The sequence below is a fragment of the Ursus arctos genome, unplaced genomic scaffold (assembly GCF_023065955.2).
Source record: "Ursus arctos isolate Adak ecotype North America unplaced genomic scaffold, UrsArc2.0 scaffold_21, whole genome shotgun sequence".
Classification (NCBI taxonomy): domain Eukaryota; kingdom Metazoa; phylum Chordata; class Mammalia; order Carnivora; family Ursidae; genus Ursus; species Ursus arctos.
The window spans coordinates 24,050,038-24,063,309 of NW_026622886.1; the positions used below are offsets into that span (position 1 = coordinate 24,050,038).

A 13,272-nucleotide genomic window follows, 5' to 3' on the forward strand; every position below is an offset into this window, starting at 1 on the left:
TCCCACAGTGCTGAAAGGAGCTTTAACCAAACTTAAACGGGGGGATTACTGCTAAAATAGAAGATCACATTGGTAACACAATAAAAATGTTTGAATTTTGTTTACAAGCCACTGTTATCTGTGTAGGTAGCATTGATTGTAGTCTCAGAAATTTCAGTAAATGATAATCATCATTTGGTCTGGTGTAATGTCTAGTTAGCATGCAGGTATTAGGGGAAAATAATCCAGTTTTGTTTTGTTTTTTAAACATGGCAGCTTCATTAATAGGAAAGATTTCTAGCCATGCGCAGATGGACTGTGTAATTTTAAGATGCTGTGGATGAATGTGAGCTCATAAAGGAACTTGAACATTTTAAAGTGTCTTCACATCTCCATGCCTCTGCTCATGCTGTTTATCTTTCTTGGAATGCTTATCCCTTCCTGGTCAACTCTTGCAAACTCCTCCTTGTCCTCCAGAAGCCAACCACAGTCACATTTTCTCTCTGGCTTCTATTGGCACAGTCTTTCTGCCAAGGGATCTCCTCCTGGAGGTTAATTGATCAATTGCTTCCTCCTTTGTGTTCCCAAAGCACTTGTCACAGATGTGCATGTTATTTCTGTACCTGCCTCTGAGTTGAAAGGGCACCTTCATCACCTTTGTTTCTCTAGGGACTGTCACAGTCCCTATCTTATAATATCTGCTCAATAAAATGGTTTTAAATTTGAAGCATTAGACCATTTTTACCTTTGTCACTGATTCATCCAGCAAATATTTATTAAGAACTTTTAATATGCAAGGTGCTGCGTTATGGGCTATCAAGATACTAAAAAAAGAGAACTGGATGCCCAATTTCTTAAAAACCTCAAATATAGTATTATAAGAAAAAACAAGTCCTGCATAAAAGTAATTATTTTCAAGCAGAGGTGTGTGTAAGCACACGTGTGTGTGTGTGATTACCTCACACTGGGGTTCAAGAATTTCTTCCTATTCGCTAAGAAAATGTTTTTCCATAGTTAATGGTTAAAAAGCTATGATTAAAAATAATGATTCGTTTGATGTCTCATAAATGAGGTTAAGTTCTGTCCTCAATCTAAAAATACATCTCTCTCCCTCATGTGGTGTACTGTCCTACACTATTGGATTTAAAGACTGCTCAGGTTTGCAGCTACTTGCCAAACAGTCTACGCTTAAAGTATAGAAAGTTTCTTTTGGTGCCTTAAGGTATGAATTTTATACATTCCTAGTTTTTAGAAAACACCTCAAGTGGCAGATCCTTTACTGTTGCCGCACGTTCATTCCTAATTGCCATTAGGAAATTGGCTCTAGAAAGCTTTTGACTAAAGTTAACACTAATATTGTAGAAACGAAAAATCCAAACCACATTTAATTTTTTTTTTAAATGTGGTAAGCATACTTCAGTTACTCAACATTGAATTGTATTTAAGCCAGTAGCAGTTTTTTTTTTAAAGGTAGATTGTCTTTTCCACATTAAGATATAAGATGTAATAGCTTGAGTGATTACAGATGTTAACTGGTCATCACCAGCAATTTTTCTGTTTTCATTTAGACTTGGATTATCACTTGCATTTATCTTCAACTACTCCTATTTAATCCTCTGGTCAAAACTAAAGGGATCTGCAGGAACCGTGTGACTGATGATGTGAAAGACGTTACAAAATTGGTAAGTAAGGAATGCTTTCAATAGTTTTGGGGGTTTTTTTTGTGTGTTTTTTGAAAAAAGATTTCATTTTTTTCTTGTCCCAAGTTAGTATTTTTCCAAGACAAAGAAAGAAATCAATAAGTTATTCCAAAGGGTATAGAGAGAGCAGGTAGGGAGATATTTAAGATCGAGGAGATTCTGTTGGTAAAATTGGTACATCACTGCAGTGACTTTGTTTCTTTGCTCATTTTTTTCAGCTCAGTCACAGGCAGTGAAGGACACTGGAGAGTTCTCTGTGTGCTGCTGTGGCAGCGTTGGCTTGTTCCCCATTATCTCTTTAGTGGGTTTCTCAGTGTGTCTTATTTCCCCTCCTTACGCCTTCTTACTCTTCTCTAACAAGCCTAACAAAAAAGATCTGAACTGACCATTCTCCCCTTTCCAACAGCGTGGAGACCCTATCACATGTGGGTGGGTATGTGCTCCCTCTGGGAACGTAGCTGGAGGAGTGATTTGTACCCAAATGTTGAGCAGACTCGTCTCCCACATTTGTCACATTGGAACTCATCCCAAGCAAAAGCCATTTTACACCAGTGCCCCTCGGTCATGGCTAGCTTCATGCCGTGATTCTCTTAAAACGCATACCACAGACAGAGAGATAATACAGCATCAGGAATGCACTCTTCCCAGCTCTCCATCGAGGGGAGATTTTACATGCCCATTTGAGCTACAATGTGTGATTTCAGGATGAGCAAACTTTGAGAAACATTTTTGTAAGTGCCTGGTTCAAAATACCCAAGTGGCCTTCTGTTATTGGAAAATTGTCTAGAGAACAGAGTTGATACGAGCATAGGGAAGAAATAAGGGTCGTGACATGGAGAAAAGAAAGAAAATTATATTTGTTGAGATACTTGTCTTCCTACTCTTGATATATATTTCCTGGTTCATGTTTTATTTGGAGTTTATAGCCAAACTTTGAAAGAGATTTAATTCTATGGTCAGAGTCTTTCTGACTTAGTCTCAATGCAGTTAGTAACACACACACACACACACACACACACACACACAGAATTTATGTGGATTCCTTAGAAGGATGCCCAGAGGGCCCAGGTTTAAAAAGAGTTCTCTGAAGCAGTGCCTGAAGATACACCAGCACGTCCTGTTTGAGGGGCTGGTAATCAAAGCAATGCAGCATTTGCCTGCTATGGGCTCAGCTAGGTATTCGGGATTAGGTGAGGAAAGTTTTTGTTTGGTGTTTTAAAGATTTTATTTATTTAAGAGAGAAGCAAGCACAAGCATGGGGAGGGACAGAGGGAGAGGCAGAGAATCTCAAGCAGACTCCGCACTAAGCATGGAGCCCAATGAGGAGCTCGATCTCAAAACCCTGGGATCATGACCTGAGCTGAAACCAAGAATTCGAGACTCAGTCAGCTGAGCTACCCAGTCAGCCCTGTTTTGTTTTTTGTTTTGTTTTGTTTTCAAAGACCGTAAAACATGGACCTCTTCCTCAAGTTCCTTATTAATCTGTGACCCAAGAAACTATACTAAAAGAAAATATATGCTTATATTATAAATTTTGTATCCATAAAAGACACTCATTAAATGTTTGTTCAGTGAATGAAGACCTGATGTGCTTCACTGTGGTAACCACCATGATCACCTGTGGTGCTTATTAAAATTACAGGTGTCTGGACTGCACTCCAAGAAACTGATACAATGATAGGTCTGAGGAAGGGCTCCAGGCATCTACATGTTAAAGAGATTTCTGAAAGGAGATTTAAGAACTGCTCTAGATGGTCTGTTCAGTCAAAATTTGGAGACCAGACTGTGTTGATCCTAATTTAGTCCCAATTCTTATTATGACTCACTTTATCTATGTTACATAAATCTATATGGATGTCAGATTAACATGAGTCTCAAAAATATGCTTAAAGTAGTTCACAACTGGGAAATTAAAGCTCTCATGGGGCTGCTGGTATAACTGTGGAGCTGACGATGATCAGTGGAGATCTGCAGTGGTCCTAAGGAGCAAACGTCAAGTATATGGACAATGAATTATAGTTGGAAGGTGATGGTATATTTGACCACAGGCCAAGTATATCCAAAATTAACATGGTATTAAAGAGAAATTACTTATACGCATTATGACTTGCTAAGTGTTTAAGGAAAACTACTTAATGATCATTACTTCCTGTGAAACGTCGAACCCGTATTTTCAAGTGGCATAAGTAGGGATTGCAAGCACCTTCCAAGATCTTCCATCCTTGTCTTTGACCAGCTGTTTATGTTCAGTCTGTTACCTATCTGCTTATAAAATGAAAAATGGCAAGAAGCATCACTGAGAAAGAAGAGCCTGGAAAAGAGACACTTACTAATATTGACACTAAAAGATAAATCCTCACCTCAAGGGCAAATGTGAAATCATTAGACTGAAAAAAGAGGGTTTTTTCCTCCCGGCAACTGACTCGAGGAAATTTTTTAATTTCAACAGTTGATCTAGTGAAATTAGTGTGTTTACTTTGGATTATTGAAATAAAATCAGATTAATAAAAAATAGGACTCAGGGGTGCCTGGGTGGCTCAGCTGGTTAGGCATCTGACTCTTGGTTTTGGCTCAGGTCTTGATCTCAGAGTTGTGAGATCGAGTCCTGTGTTGGGCTCTGGAACCTGCTTAAGAGTCTCTCTCTCCCTCTCTCTCTCTGCTCCCCCCCACCTCCTCTTTCCCCCTCCCCCAAAAAATAAGACTCAGATTACTTCTAATTGAATAAAGACCTACATAATTCACAACCCGTATTTCATAGAGTAGATAACAGAAAAATAATCCCTGACCTCAAAAATTTCATAATCTAGTTTGGGAGATAAATCATCTCCATAAAAATATGAATATCATTAATACCACAATAACAACACATATGTGGATGCCATTTAAAAGATTTCATGTAGGACCAACCTGTGCTGATATATTGGTTAAGGAATGGATTTTGGAATTTGATAGACCTGAATTTAAAGCCCAGGTTTTTGACCTTAAATAACTACCTTTCTAAATCACAGTTTCTATATCCCAATTTTGTCTTATAGATTAAATAAGAGAGTTTATTTATAAATTTTTTTATCACAGTTTTTGTCCTATAACTTCTTTGGGCCTTAGTTTGCTTATCGGTGTTAAGATTAATAGTACGTCGTAGAGTGATTATAAGGATTGAATCAGTAGAACAGTGTTAGGAACAGAGCAAGTGCCTACTAAATATTAGCTGTTAGTATGGTAGTAGTGGTGTTGGGGGATCAGAGGATACTGGAGCTGAAAGGGAATTTAGAGACAACCTGGACAAACTATTTTATAAATAAGGAAACTGAGGGATGGATGCCTGGGTGGCTCAGTGGGTTAAGCCTCTGCCTTCGGCTCGGGTCATGATCACGGGGTCCTGGGATCAAGTCCCACATTGGGCTCCTTGCTCAGCCGGGGAGCCTGCTGCTCCCCCTGCTTCTACTCACTCGTGCGCGCGCTCTCTCTCTCTCTCTGACAAATAAATAAATAAAATCTTTAAAAAGTAAATAAATAAGGAAACAGACCCAGGAATGGTGACGCCCAGCTCCGGGTCCCGTTACCAGTAGTTTTCACACTGGCTCCTAGAGCCCACACGGCCACTCTGCCTTCATTTGTGTATCTGGATTTCCAAATAAGACTTGATGTGGAAGAAAGAATCGAGCTGAAAAAATGTTGGGAGTCCCTGCTGTAAACCAGCACCTGTAGGATATCATTTGAGAATCATTGTATTACAGGGTTTTAAGAATCTTATTAAAAGCACAGCTGTCAGGGCTCCCACTGCAGAAATACTGAGTCTCAGCTTGTGAAATGGCGTGTAGGAACCTACATGTGTCCAGCGAGCATCCTAGCTGTGAGGGTTTGCATGGACGTGCCAGAACTACATAGACAATCATACTTCTAACATTGGGGTTTTTTCCTTTTGGGGAGGGGAACCAGAACAAAAACAAAACTGTGTTCTCATCCTTAGCCTAAAACTCATTAATTTGACTAATTCAGACAGTAACGTGAGTGACTTGAGAGTTACACAGATCCAGATAATTACCGCCTCTCTCTATAAAGTACAGTGGGGCAATTCCATAATGATACATCGTCAGGTTGCGCCTTTTAGAATAATTCCGTAATGCCCTGACTCAAGGAGGTTACATAGAACAGGAGAGATTTGCTTTACAGGCATAACCTTGGTACATTCTGAGAGAAACAAAGTAGCTTGACAGTACCTTTTTTTACCTTGTGCTCCCAGTAACCTCTTTGACTGAAATCATTTCTCTGCAGTCCCTACCAGTTCCTCCTCTGCATTAGGCGGCACCTGGTACTGTGCCCACAGACCTGAAGTCTATTTGCTTGGGGTGATTCTCATGTCACAGAAGCACATGATTTATGACCTTACTGTCATTTTTTTTTTTTTTTTTAATTTCTTCTTGGACACTTTGTGCTGCCCCTACAGTCTCCATGGTTTTCATTTGAAATCCTTCTGGCATGTTTGCTCAGCATAATAGTTCATCTATTTACAGAACGTTTTGCTTTGTTTCTAAAAAATGTTGCAAGACTTGTTTTAAATGGCAAAGTCAGACCTACCTAAGGAAAGGGTCAAGTATCTGGGAAGAGGATGAAACAAACTTTAAAAATTTGTATCTGTGGGGCAATTAGGCTGCAGCTTTTCACGGCTGTGTTACAGAAGACGGCACCCGAATACTGAGATAGTTCAAACTGCTTTCCCCTTTTGTTCTTCGTACCGTTCCCTTCATTTGTGGTCATAGCTTTCTTTCATTTGGGGGAATTTAATTAAATGTGACTATGTTGCTTTTTAAAACCTTTTTTGTTTTAAAATATATATTAATTATTCGTCTTCCTCAAAATGTTTAAGGCAGGTTGCTGTCCCAGCCCCATCTTAAAAGGTGAAATTACTCTGTCTTTTCCAGGTCAGTCTACAAATCAGAATAGAATAAAAACTCAGGAATTCATGGTTTTCCTGGTCTTATGATATGTACTTATTTTAACACATGGTTCTTAGAGTTTACCATAATAGGATATTATAAAAATATCTCAGATAAATTTCACTTTGAACAGTTCTGAATAATTCTGATTTTTCTTCTTCAAGTACAATGTTTTTCAAATAGAATTACCACTGCATTAAAATAAAGTTTTGGAGTCTCGGAGTCTTTCCATTTCTAGGTGAATTCTGAGCTTTTCTAAGCATATCTTCTCTTTAAAAGCAGAGATCTCAGGGGTGCCTGGGTGGCTCAGTTGGTTAAGTGGCTGCCTTGGGTTCAGGTCCTGATCCCAGGTTCCTGGGATCGAGCCCCGTGCCAGCTCCCTGCTCAGTGGGTAGTCTGCTTCTCCCTCTGCCTCTCCTCCTTGCTCATGCTCTCTCTCTCTCTCAAATAAATAAAATTTTTGAAAAATCTTTTAATAAAAAAATGTAATAAAAAAATAAAAGCAGAGATCTCAGAGGCACCTGGGTGACTCAGTCGGTTAAACCTCCGACTCTTGATTTCATCTCAGGTCATGATCTCAGGGTCCTGAGATCCAATCCCTTGTGTCTGGCTCTGCCCTCCACAGATCCTTTCTCTCCCCCTCTCCCCCTGACCCCACCTGTGTTCTCTCTCTCTCTCAATAAATCTTTAAAAGTAAAAAAGAAAATAAAAGCAGAGATCTCATGGGGTGCCTGGATGGCTCAGTTGGTTAAGCATCCAACTCAATTTCGGCTCAGGTCATGTTCTCAGGGTCTTGATATTGAGCCCCAAGTCAGGCTCCAGGCCGAGCATAAAGCCTGCTTAAGATTCTCTTCCTCTGTCCCTCCCCCCACTTGTGCCTGCATGCTTTTTCTCTCTTTCTGAAAAAAAATAAAAATAAAAGCAGAGATCTCCCACAGTTTTTTGGGGTGGGATTTTCCTTTTTCTATTTTGGACCTTTGAAGAACAATGGTTTGACATCTGGATAGTTTTTAAAGTTTATTAGTTTGCTATACTTAGCATTTTAATTTCTTCTCCTGTAGTCCATAGAAATTTCTTTTCCTATTTAAAACTAAATTTTGGACTTGTAGTATTCAAAGAAAGGACTGAAGTGTATTGGAAATAATTTTTGCAAAAACTGACAACAAAATGTCCTGCTATATCACTAAGCATGGCAGTCTTATTGTGAAGAAAAAAATCATTCTTCCTTTACAGGACAGATAACCACTTAGGTAGTATGTCTCCTGCTCCTTGACTTTTTAAAGCAGTAGTTACTGTGTGAGTATCCAGGTACCATGGAGAGCATTTTATATGGATTCTGTCCTTTAATCAGTACAAACCTAGGAGGTAATTATTTTTAAACCCCAGTTCATTGATAAGGAAGCTGAGACCTAGTGATAAGTAACCTGACCATCCTTATCTGGAAATAGGAAGCCGAGTGGAGAAGTTCAAACCTATAACTACCTGTCTTTGGAATTCAAGAACCTAGTTCATAATTTACAATGCTTTAATCTAAGATTTAAATGTCAACTGCCGTTTAAGATTTATCATTGTAACCTCCTGACTTTTATTTCCTAGGTAGTAGTTCACCTTATAATTAGGAAGTGATATTATAGATGTTCTTTAATCTTTTTTTAATTTTTTAAAATTTTTTATTTTTTTGGAGGGAGAGGAGTCCTCTATTTAGGTATCTTTCACTGAGAAAAGAGGTCTCAGAAAAGTCTTGTAAAGTTGTCTTAATTTTTTTTTAATCGCTGAGTTCTTATCAAAAAGCAAATACCTTTGAAAACTAGACAATTGTCCTGGTGAGTTAGAGTGTTACTGTTAACAGGGGATGACTTATAAGGAAAAATAAAAAAGCAAAAAGCTTTCCCCTGTGTTATTTCTGAAAACCAGCATTACACTAAGCTGCTACACATGAGTGAGTTGGGATATTTACATACAAACAAGTCCCCCACCCTGCCCCCCAAAGCAGTGATTCTTAAACTTCTCTGGGTCTGATGAGGCTCTGGAAGCTGTGGACTCTCCCCCAGAGATGTTCACTTATGCACAACGTTTTATGGATGGTATCAAGGGAATCAGGAGTTACTACCACTGCGTTTTGATTCTTACCTTGCACCGGGGAGAAACAACTGAGACAAGTTAAGTGTTTCAGCAGAGATGTCCAAGAAGCCACTGATTTCATGAGATTTGGAGACCTCAGTGATATATGAATCATGAGATCCAAAGATTTTAGATTAGTGATCTGGAGAGGGCATTAAGTGTTCTAACTTAGAGTTCTTTTTTCTTCTGAGTCCAAATACCTTTAGGACATGGTATGCAGCCAGTGCCTGTTGGCGTAAAAAGACTTTTTCTTGGCCAAGTTTTCAGCATTTCCGTGTGCTGTTCCCTTACACATTTTGTTTTATTTTTGTGTTTCCCAGTGTCACCGAGTATTGTCAATCCTAAAGACACCCAATGGGGCCTATCTAGTAGAGTGAGCCCTCGTGAAGTGTCTTGTTTTTGCAGTTTTATGCATTTTACAGTCTGGCGTAGCATTGACCTCTTCATACGCCAAACCACAAAAGCTCATTGGAATAATTTGGCTTTTGGCAAAATTTCCCATCAATTAAGTTCCATTTTTTTTTTTTTGTTTTTTTTGCCCTGAACTTATTTTACTAGAATTAGTTTTTTTCAAAATCTATAGTTTTGATTACTTATCCATTTAACCCTATCAACGGGCTACTTCCCTGGAATCTAAACCTCATTTCTGTTTTTTTCAGCTTCCGGTCTCTATATAAATATTAAATGCATGTTCAGCACTTTTCTAGTGGTCTTATTTTTTTTTTTTTGAAGATTTTATTTATTTGACAGAGAGAGAGACAGCCAGCCAGAGAGGGAACACAAGCAGGGGGAGTGGGAGAGGAAGAAGCAGGCTCCCAGCAGAAAAGCCTGATGTGGGGCTTGATCCCGGAATGCTGGGATCACGCCCTGAGCCGAAGGCAGACGCTTAACGACTGAGCCACCCAGGTGCCCCTCTAGTGGTCTCCTAAACAGTTCCTGGTCTCTGTTCTATCCTTGGTTCACTCCATACCTTCCAGACCAGTCTTCCTGAATTTACTATCCTGATCCCTCCCTGTTTGGACGTTCAGTGTAGTACCACTACTTCCATGAGAAAGTTAGATCAAACTACATTTTTAGTAATTACCTAATTGACTCCCTTTATTTTACAGACGAGTGGTAGAAGTTCTATGGAGAGGAAATGAGGCAGAAGTGACTTGCTAGTGGGGTCTGGTGGCAGAGCATGTCCTACTGAACTTTACTGCCTCCCACTGGGCCTCCTTAGCCCAACATTACAGTCCTTCTCTAATGTAGCATTCTTGGCATATTTCTTATCTCTTACCTGCTGGAGCCTGAAGTATCTGTCCGTGGCCTCCCAAACACACCTGTGCTTTCCCATTTCTTTGTCTTTGCATATGACCCCTCCTCCATCTAGAATGTCCCACTCTCTTGCAATTAATATAAACCCATCTTCATGTACATACCATGCTTAAGCACTTGGTGTTTTAAATGAGTTACTTAGTCCTTATTTAGTCTTTATAAATTCACTAGCTAGATTTTGTTATGATTCCCATTTTACACATGTCAAAATTAAAGCTAAAGCAGATTAAGTAACTTGCCCAAGATCTGAGTTAACATGCAGAAGAGCCTGGATCCAACCTGAACATTGTGTCCCCAGAACCTGTGCCGTGACTCCTCCATCAAATTAACTCAAAGGAACATCTTCTAAATTCCAGGCCAAAGGCTCCCTCCCTCTACACTGTCAAACCTTCTGTAATGATCAATGTATATCGAAGAAGCTGAATATATCACAAAGTTATCTGTGTTCTCTGAGTACTCTTCAACACACTCTAAGTGCTTAGAGAGTCCTACAATAATTCAGGAAGCAACCATAAAAATCTACAACTTGACTTTCTAAGTCATCTTCCAAATGCAACTGGAAAGGAACCAGTGGCAACCAAGAGAGTAACAGAGGGAGCCTGCTCTGTAGAACACAGTGCTGACCCGAGCACGGAGGGCCAGGTTAGTATTCTCCCTCCATCAGGAACTCCTGCCACCTGCCACCTTGAGATACCAGTTAGCCCCTCTGAGCCTCCATGTCTTCATCTATAAAACAGGCTTAATAGCATATATCTCATGAGGTTGTGGCAAAGCTTATATATATAAACTTGTTATAAATTGCAAAGCATTTTTTCAAAAATAGTATTTTCATCCCATCAGAAATTAAATATCAGTAAATCAGCTTAAGGCAGAAATTATTATGTACCGCCCCCCAAGTAGTAAGGTATGTAGATTTCAGTGTGTTTCAGTAAGTTGACTTCTTTCAACTGATTTTTATATGTAGATTACTAATAAAATGGAATTGGCCATATCCCTTATGTTTTTTTCTGCTCATTAGGTTTATGTATATACTCAGGTCCTAAGCTTTCTGAATACTAATTCCGTCAATTTTATATAGATAGATTAGATAATGTAAATTATTCTGAAGGAGGGGCTAGATTGTCGAGCAGGTTGTGTTCAGAACACCTGCCATTTCTTGTCATGTTTCTCCATCCAGAATGGCTTTAATTTACAAGGTTGGTTCATAACATAATACAATGTTGCTGCTCAGTCTAATTCCAGCATTCATACCTACAAAAGCGTCAGCTGAGTCTTTGCCAGCAGGGCTTACATAAAATGACTGGGTCATTTTGCTTTTCAAAGATGGGCATGAAGATCCAAAAGACAAAAGAAATTTTGGAAGCCTGGTGGGAAATCTGACCGAGAGGAAGAAAGTGCCCAGGAAAAACATGCAGAGAGTGGAGGAAATGTGTAGTAGAACATCAGTGGTGAGGGAGGCTCTCCTGTCAAAGATCTGAGTTCTAGTCCGTACTTTACACTGTAACTGTGTGACCTTGGTCTAGTTACTTGACCTCTTTGAGCCTCAAGTTCTTCGTTTGTTCAATAGAGATAATATGTCACAGGGATTGGAAGATTGGAGGTGATCATGCAATGTAAGCCCTTATTGAGCACACTACCTGGCCCATATTGAGAAAATTGTAAGCTCAAGACTAAGATGAGTGTGAGATAGTACCATTGGAGGTAGACTGGTAGTAAGCACAAAAAGGGATCCGTTACTACCTTGGCTCCCTTCTGACTCACTTATGCCTTTGCCTATATTCCTTTCTCACCAAATTGTTCTCAGATTCTAGAAGCTATTGGCATGGCCAAGAAGAAACCTACAGATTGTGTTATGGGAGACTTGTCAGAGGTGACCTAGTCCAGCAAACAGGAGCAAGATCCTAGCTTAATATGGGGAAGAGCAAAGTTTTCAGAGAAAGGATGAGGGGGAAAATCTGCGAAAGTAAGGTAGACTTATTGAAGACGTAATAGTGCAAAAGCACTTTTTTACACCATGTCTTAAGACTCATGGTCTAAATCAGTTGTTGGCTATATTTAGCTGAAAATTCTAATCATGGTGGTATGACAGAGCTGGTGCTGTACCTAGAAAAGGAGATAAGGGAACCTAGAACTCTGTGACGTACCAGATCTATACCTGGGAAGTCAGTTGCCAGCATATCCCTTAATACAGAATATGGACTGCTTATGATGTGTTTGCCTCATTCAGTTATCTCGTTTGTAAACTATTTGACATGGGTACTTTCATCAGCATTTTATAGATGAGAGAAAGAAACCAAAGTACACAATTTAAATTTGGTTCCAAATTAGGTATGTGTTCAACACATGCCACAGTGACTGATGGAAAGGTGTTAGATATTTTTAAAAAGCCTTTAAAAGAAGCTAGGTAGACATTTGAGACATTTCCAATGTTCAGGCCTAGGTAAGCAGATTAAGTTATCTCACAGAACTGAATCTCTGCAAATTGTTTAAGTTAGAAAGCATTTGCATCACAGGAATAGTATTCTTTTGAGGTTTCACTGACATTTTTTTTTCTAAGATCAACAAGTTCTCCAACTTGCATCAAAATCACCTGGAGGACTTAAGTTTAAGATTCAGTAGGGCTGATGTGGCCTGAGAATTTGCATTTTTAGCAGTTCCCTGGCGATGTTGACACATCAGTTTGAGAACCATTGACCAAAAAAAACAAAACAAAAAATATTGTATTACTGATTCTTTGGTGAAACAGTAGGAAAATAGTCCTGGAAGGGAATTCCAAGACCACAGATAGAAATTGAAATTCAGATGTTTCCAAAACTCCCTGGATTATACTTACACTCATTACTGAATTTGGAGTCTAAAAGACTTGTATTATCACTGTATTTTTGGAGAGTGCTTTTGATTACAAAAGGAAATCAAGAATGGAAAATCACTATGTAAATATTGAAATGCAGTGGTAACTTAAAAACAATAAAACAGATTTGTATGTATTTTTCTCCCACTAAAAACAATATGATTAATTGCTATGTATGAATTTTCTCATGGATTTTTTTCCTTTTTTTTTTTTCTTCTTCTTTTTTTGGTCTCTATAGGTGGCAAATCTTCCAAAAGACTATAAGATAGCCCTCAAATATGTCCCCGGGATGGATGTTTTGGTAAGTGGACTGTACATTTCCGAGTTTCTTTTTAGTAACTGACAAAAGAGATGGGATCATTCTATT

The 13,272-nt window shown here is 39.0% G+C and overlaps 1 protein-coding gene across 2 annotated transcripts in view; it reads left to right on the forward strand.

Annotated features, from left to right (window-relative positions):
* The window catches only part of KITLG (KIT ligand), an 84,854-nt gene that overhangs the window by 31,512 nt on the left and 40,070 nt on the right, over window positions 1–13,272 (forward strand). For both annotated transcript variants that reach the window (XM_026499931.4, XM_026499932.4), the window contains exons 2-3: window positions 1,548–1,661; window positions 13,144–13,206. In XM_026499931.4, the coding sequence (XP_026355716.1) occupies window positions 1,548–1,661; window positions 13,144–13,206 (177 nt within the window). The remainder of the gene's footprint in view (window positions 1–1,547; window positions 1,662–13,143; window positions 13,207–13,272) is intronic.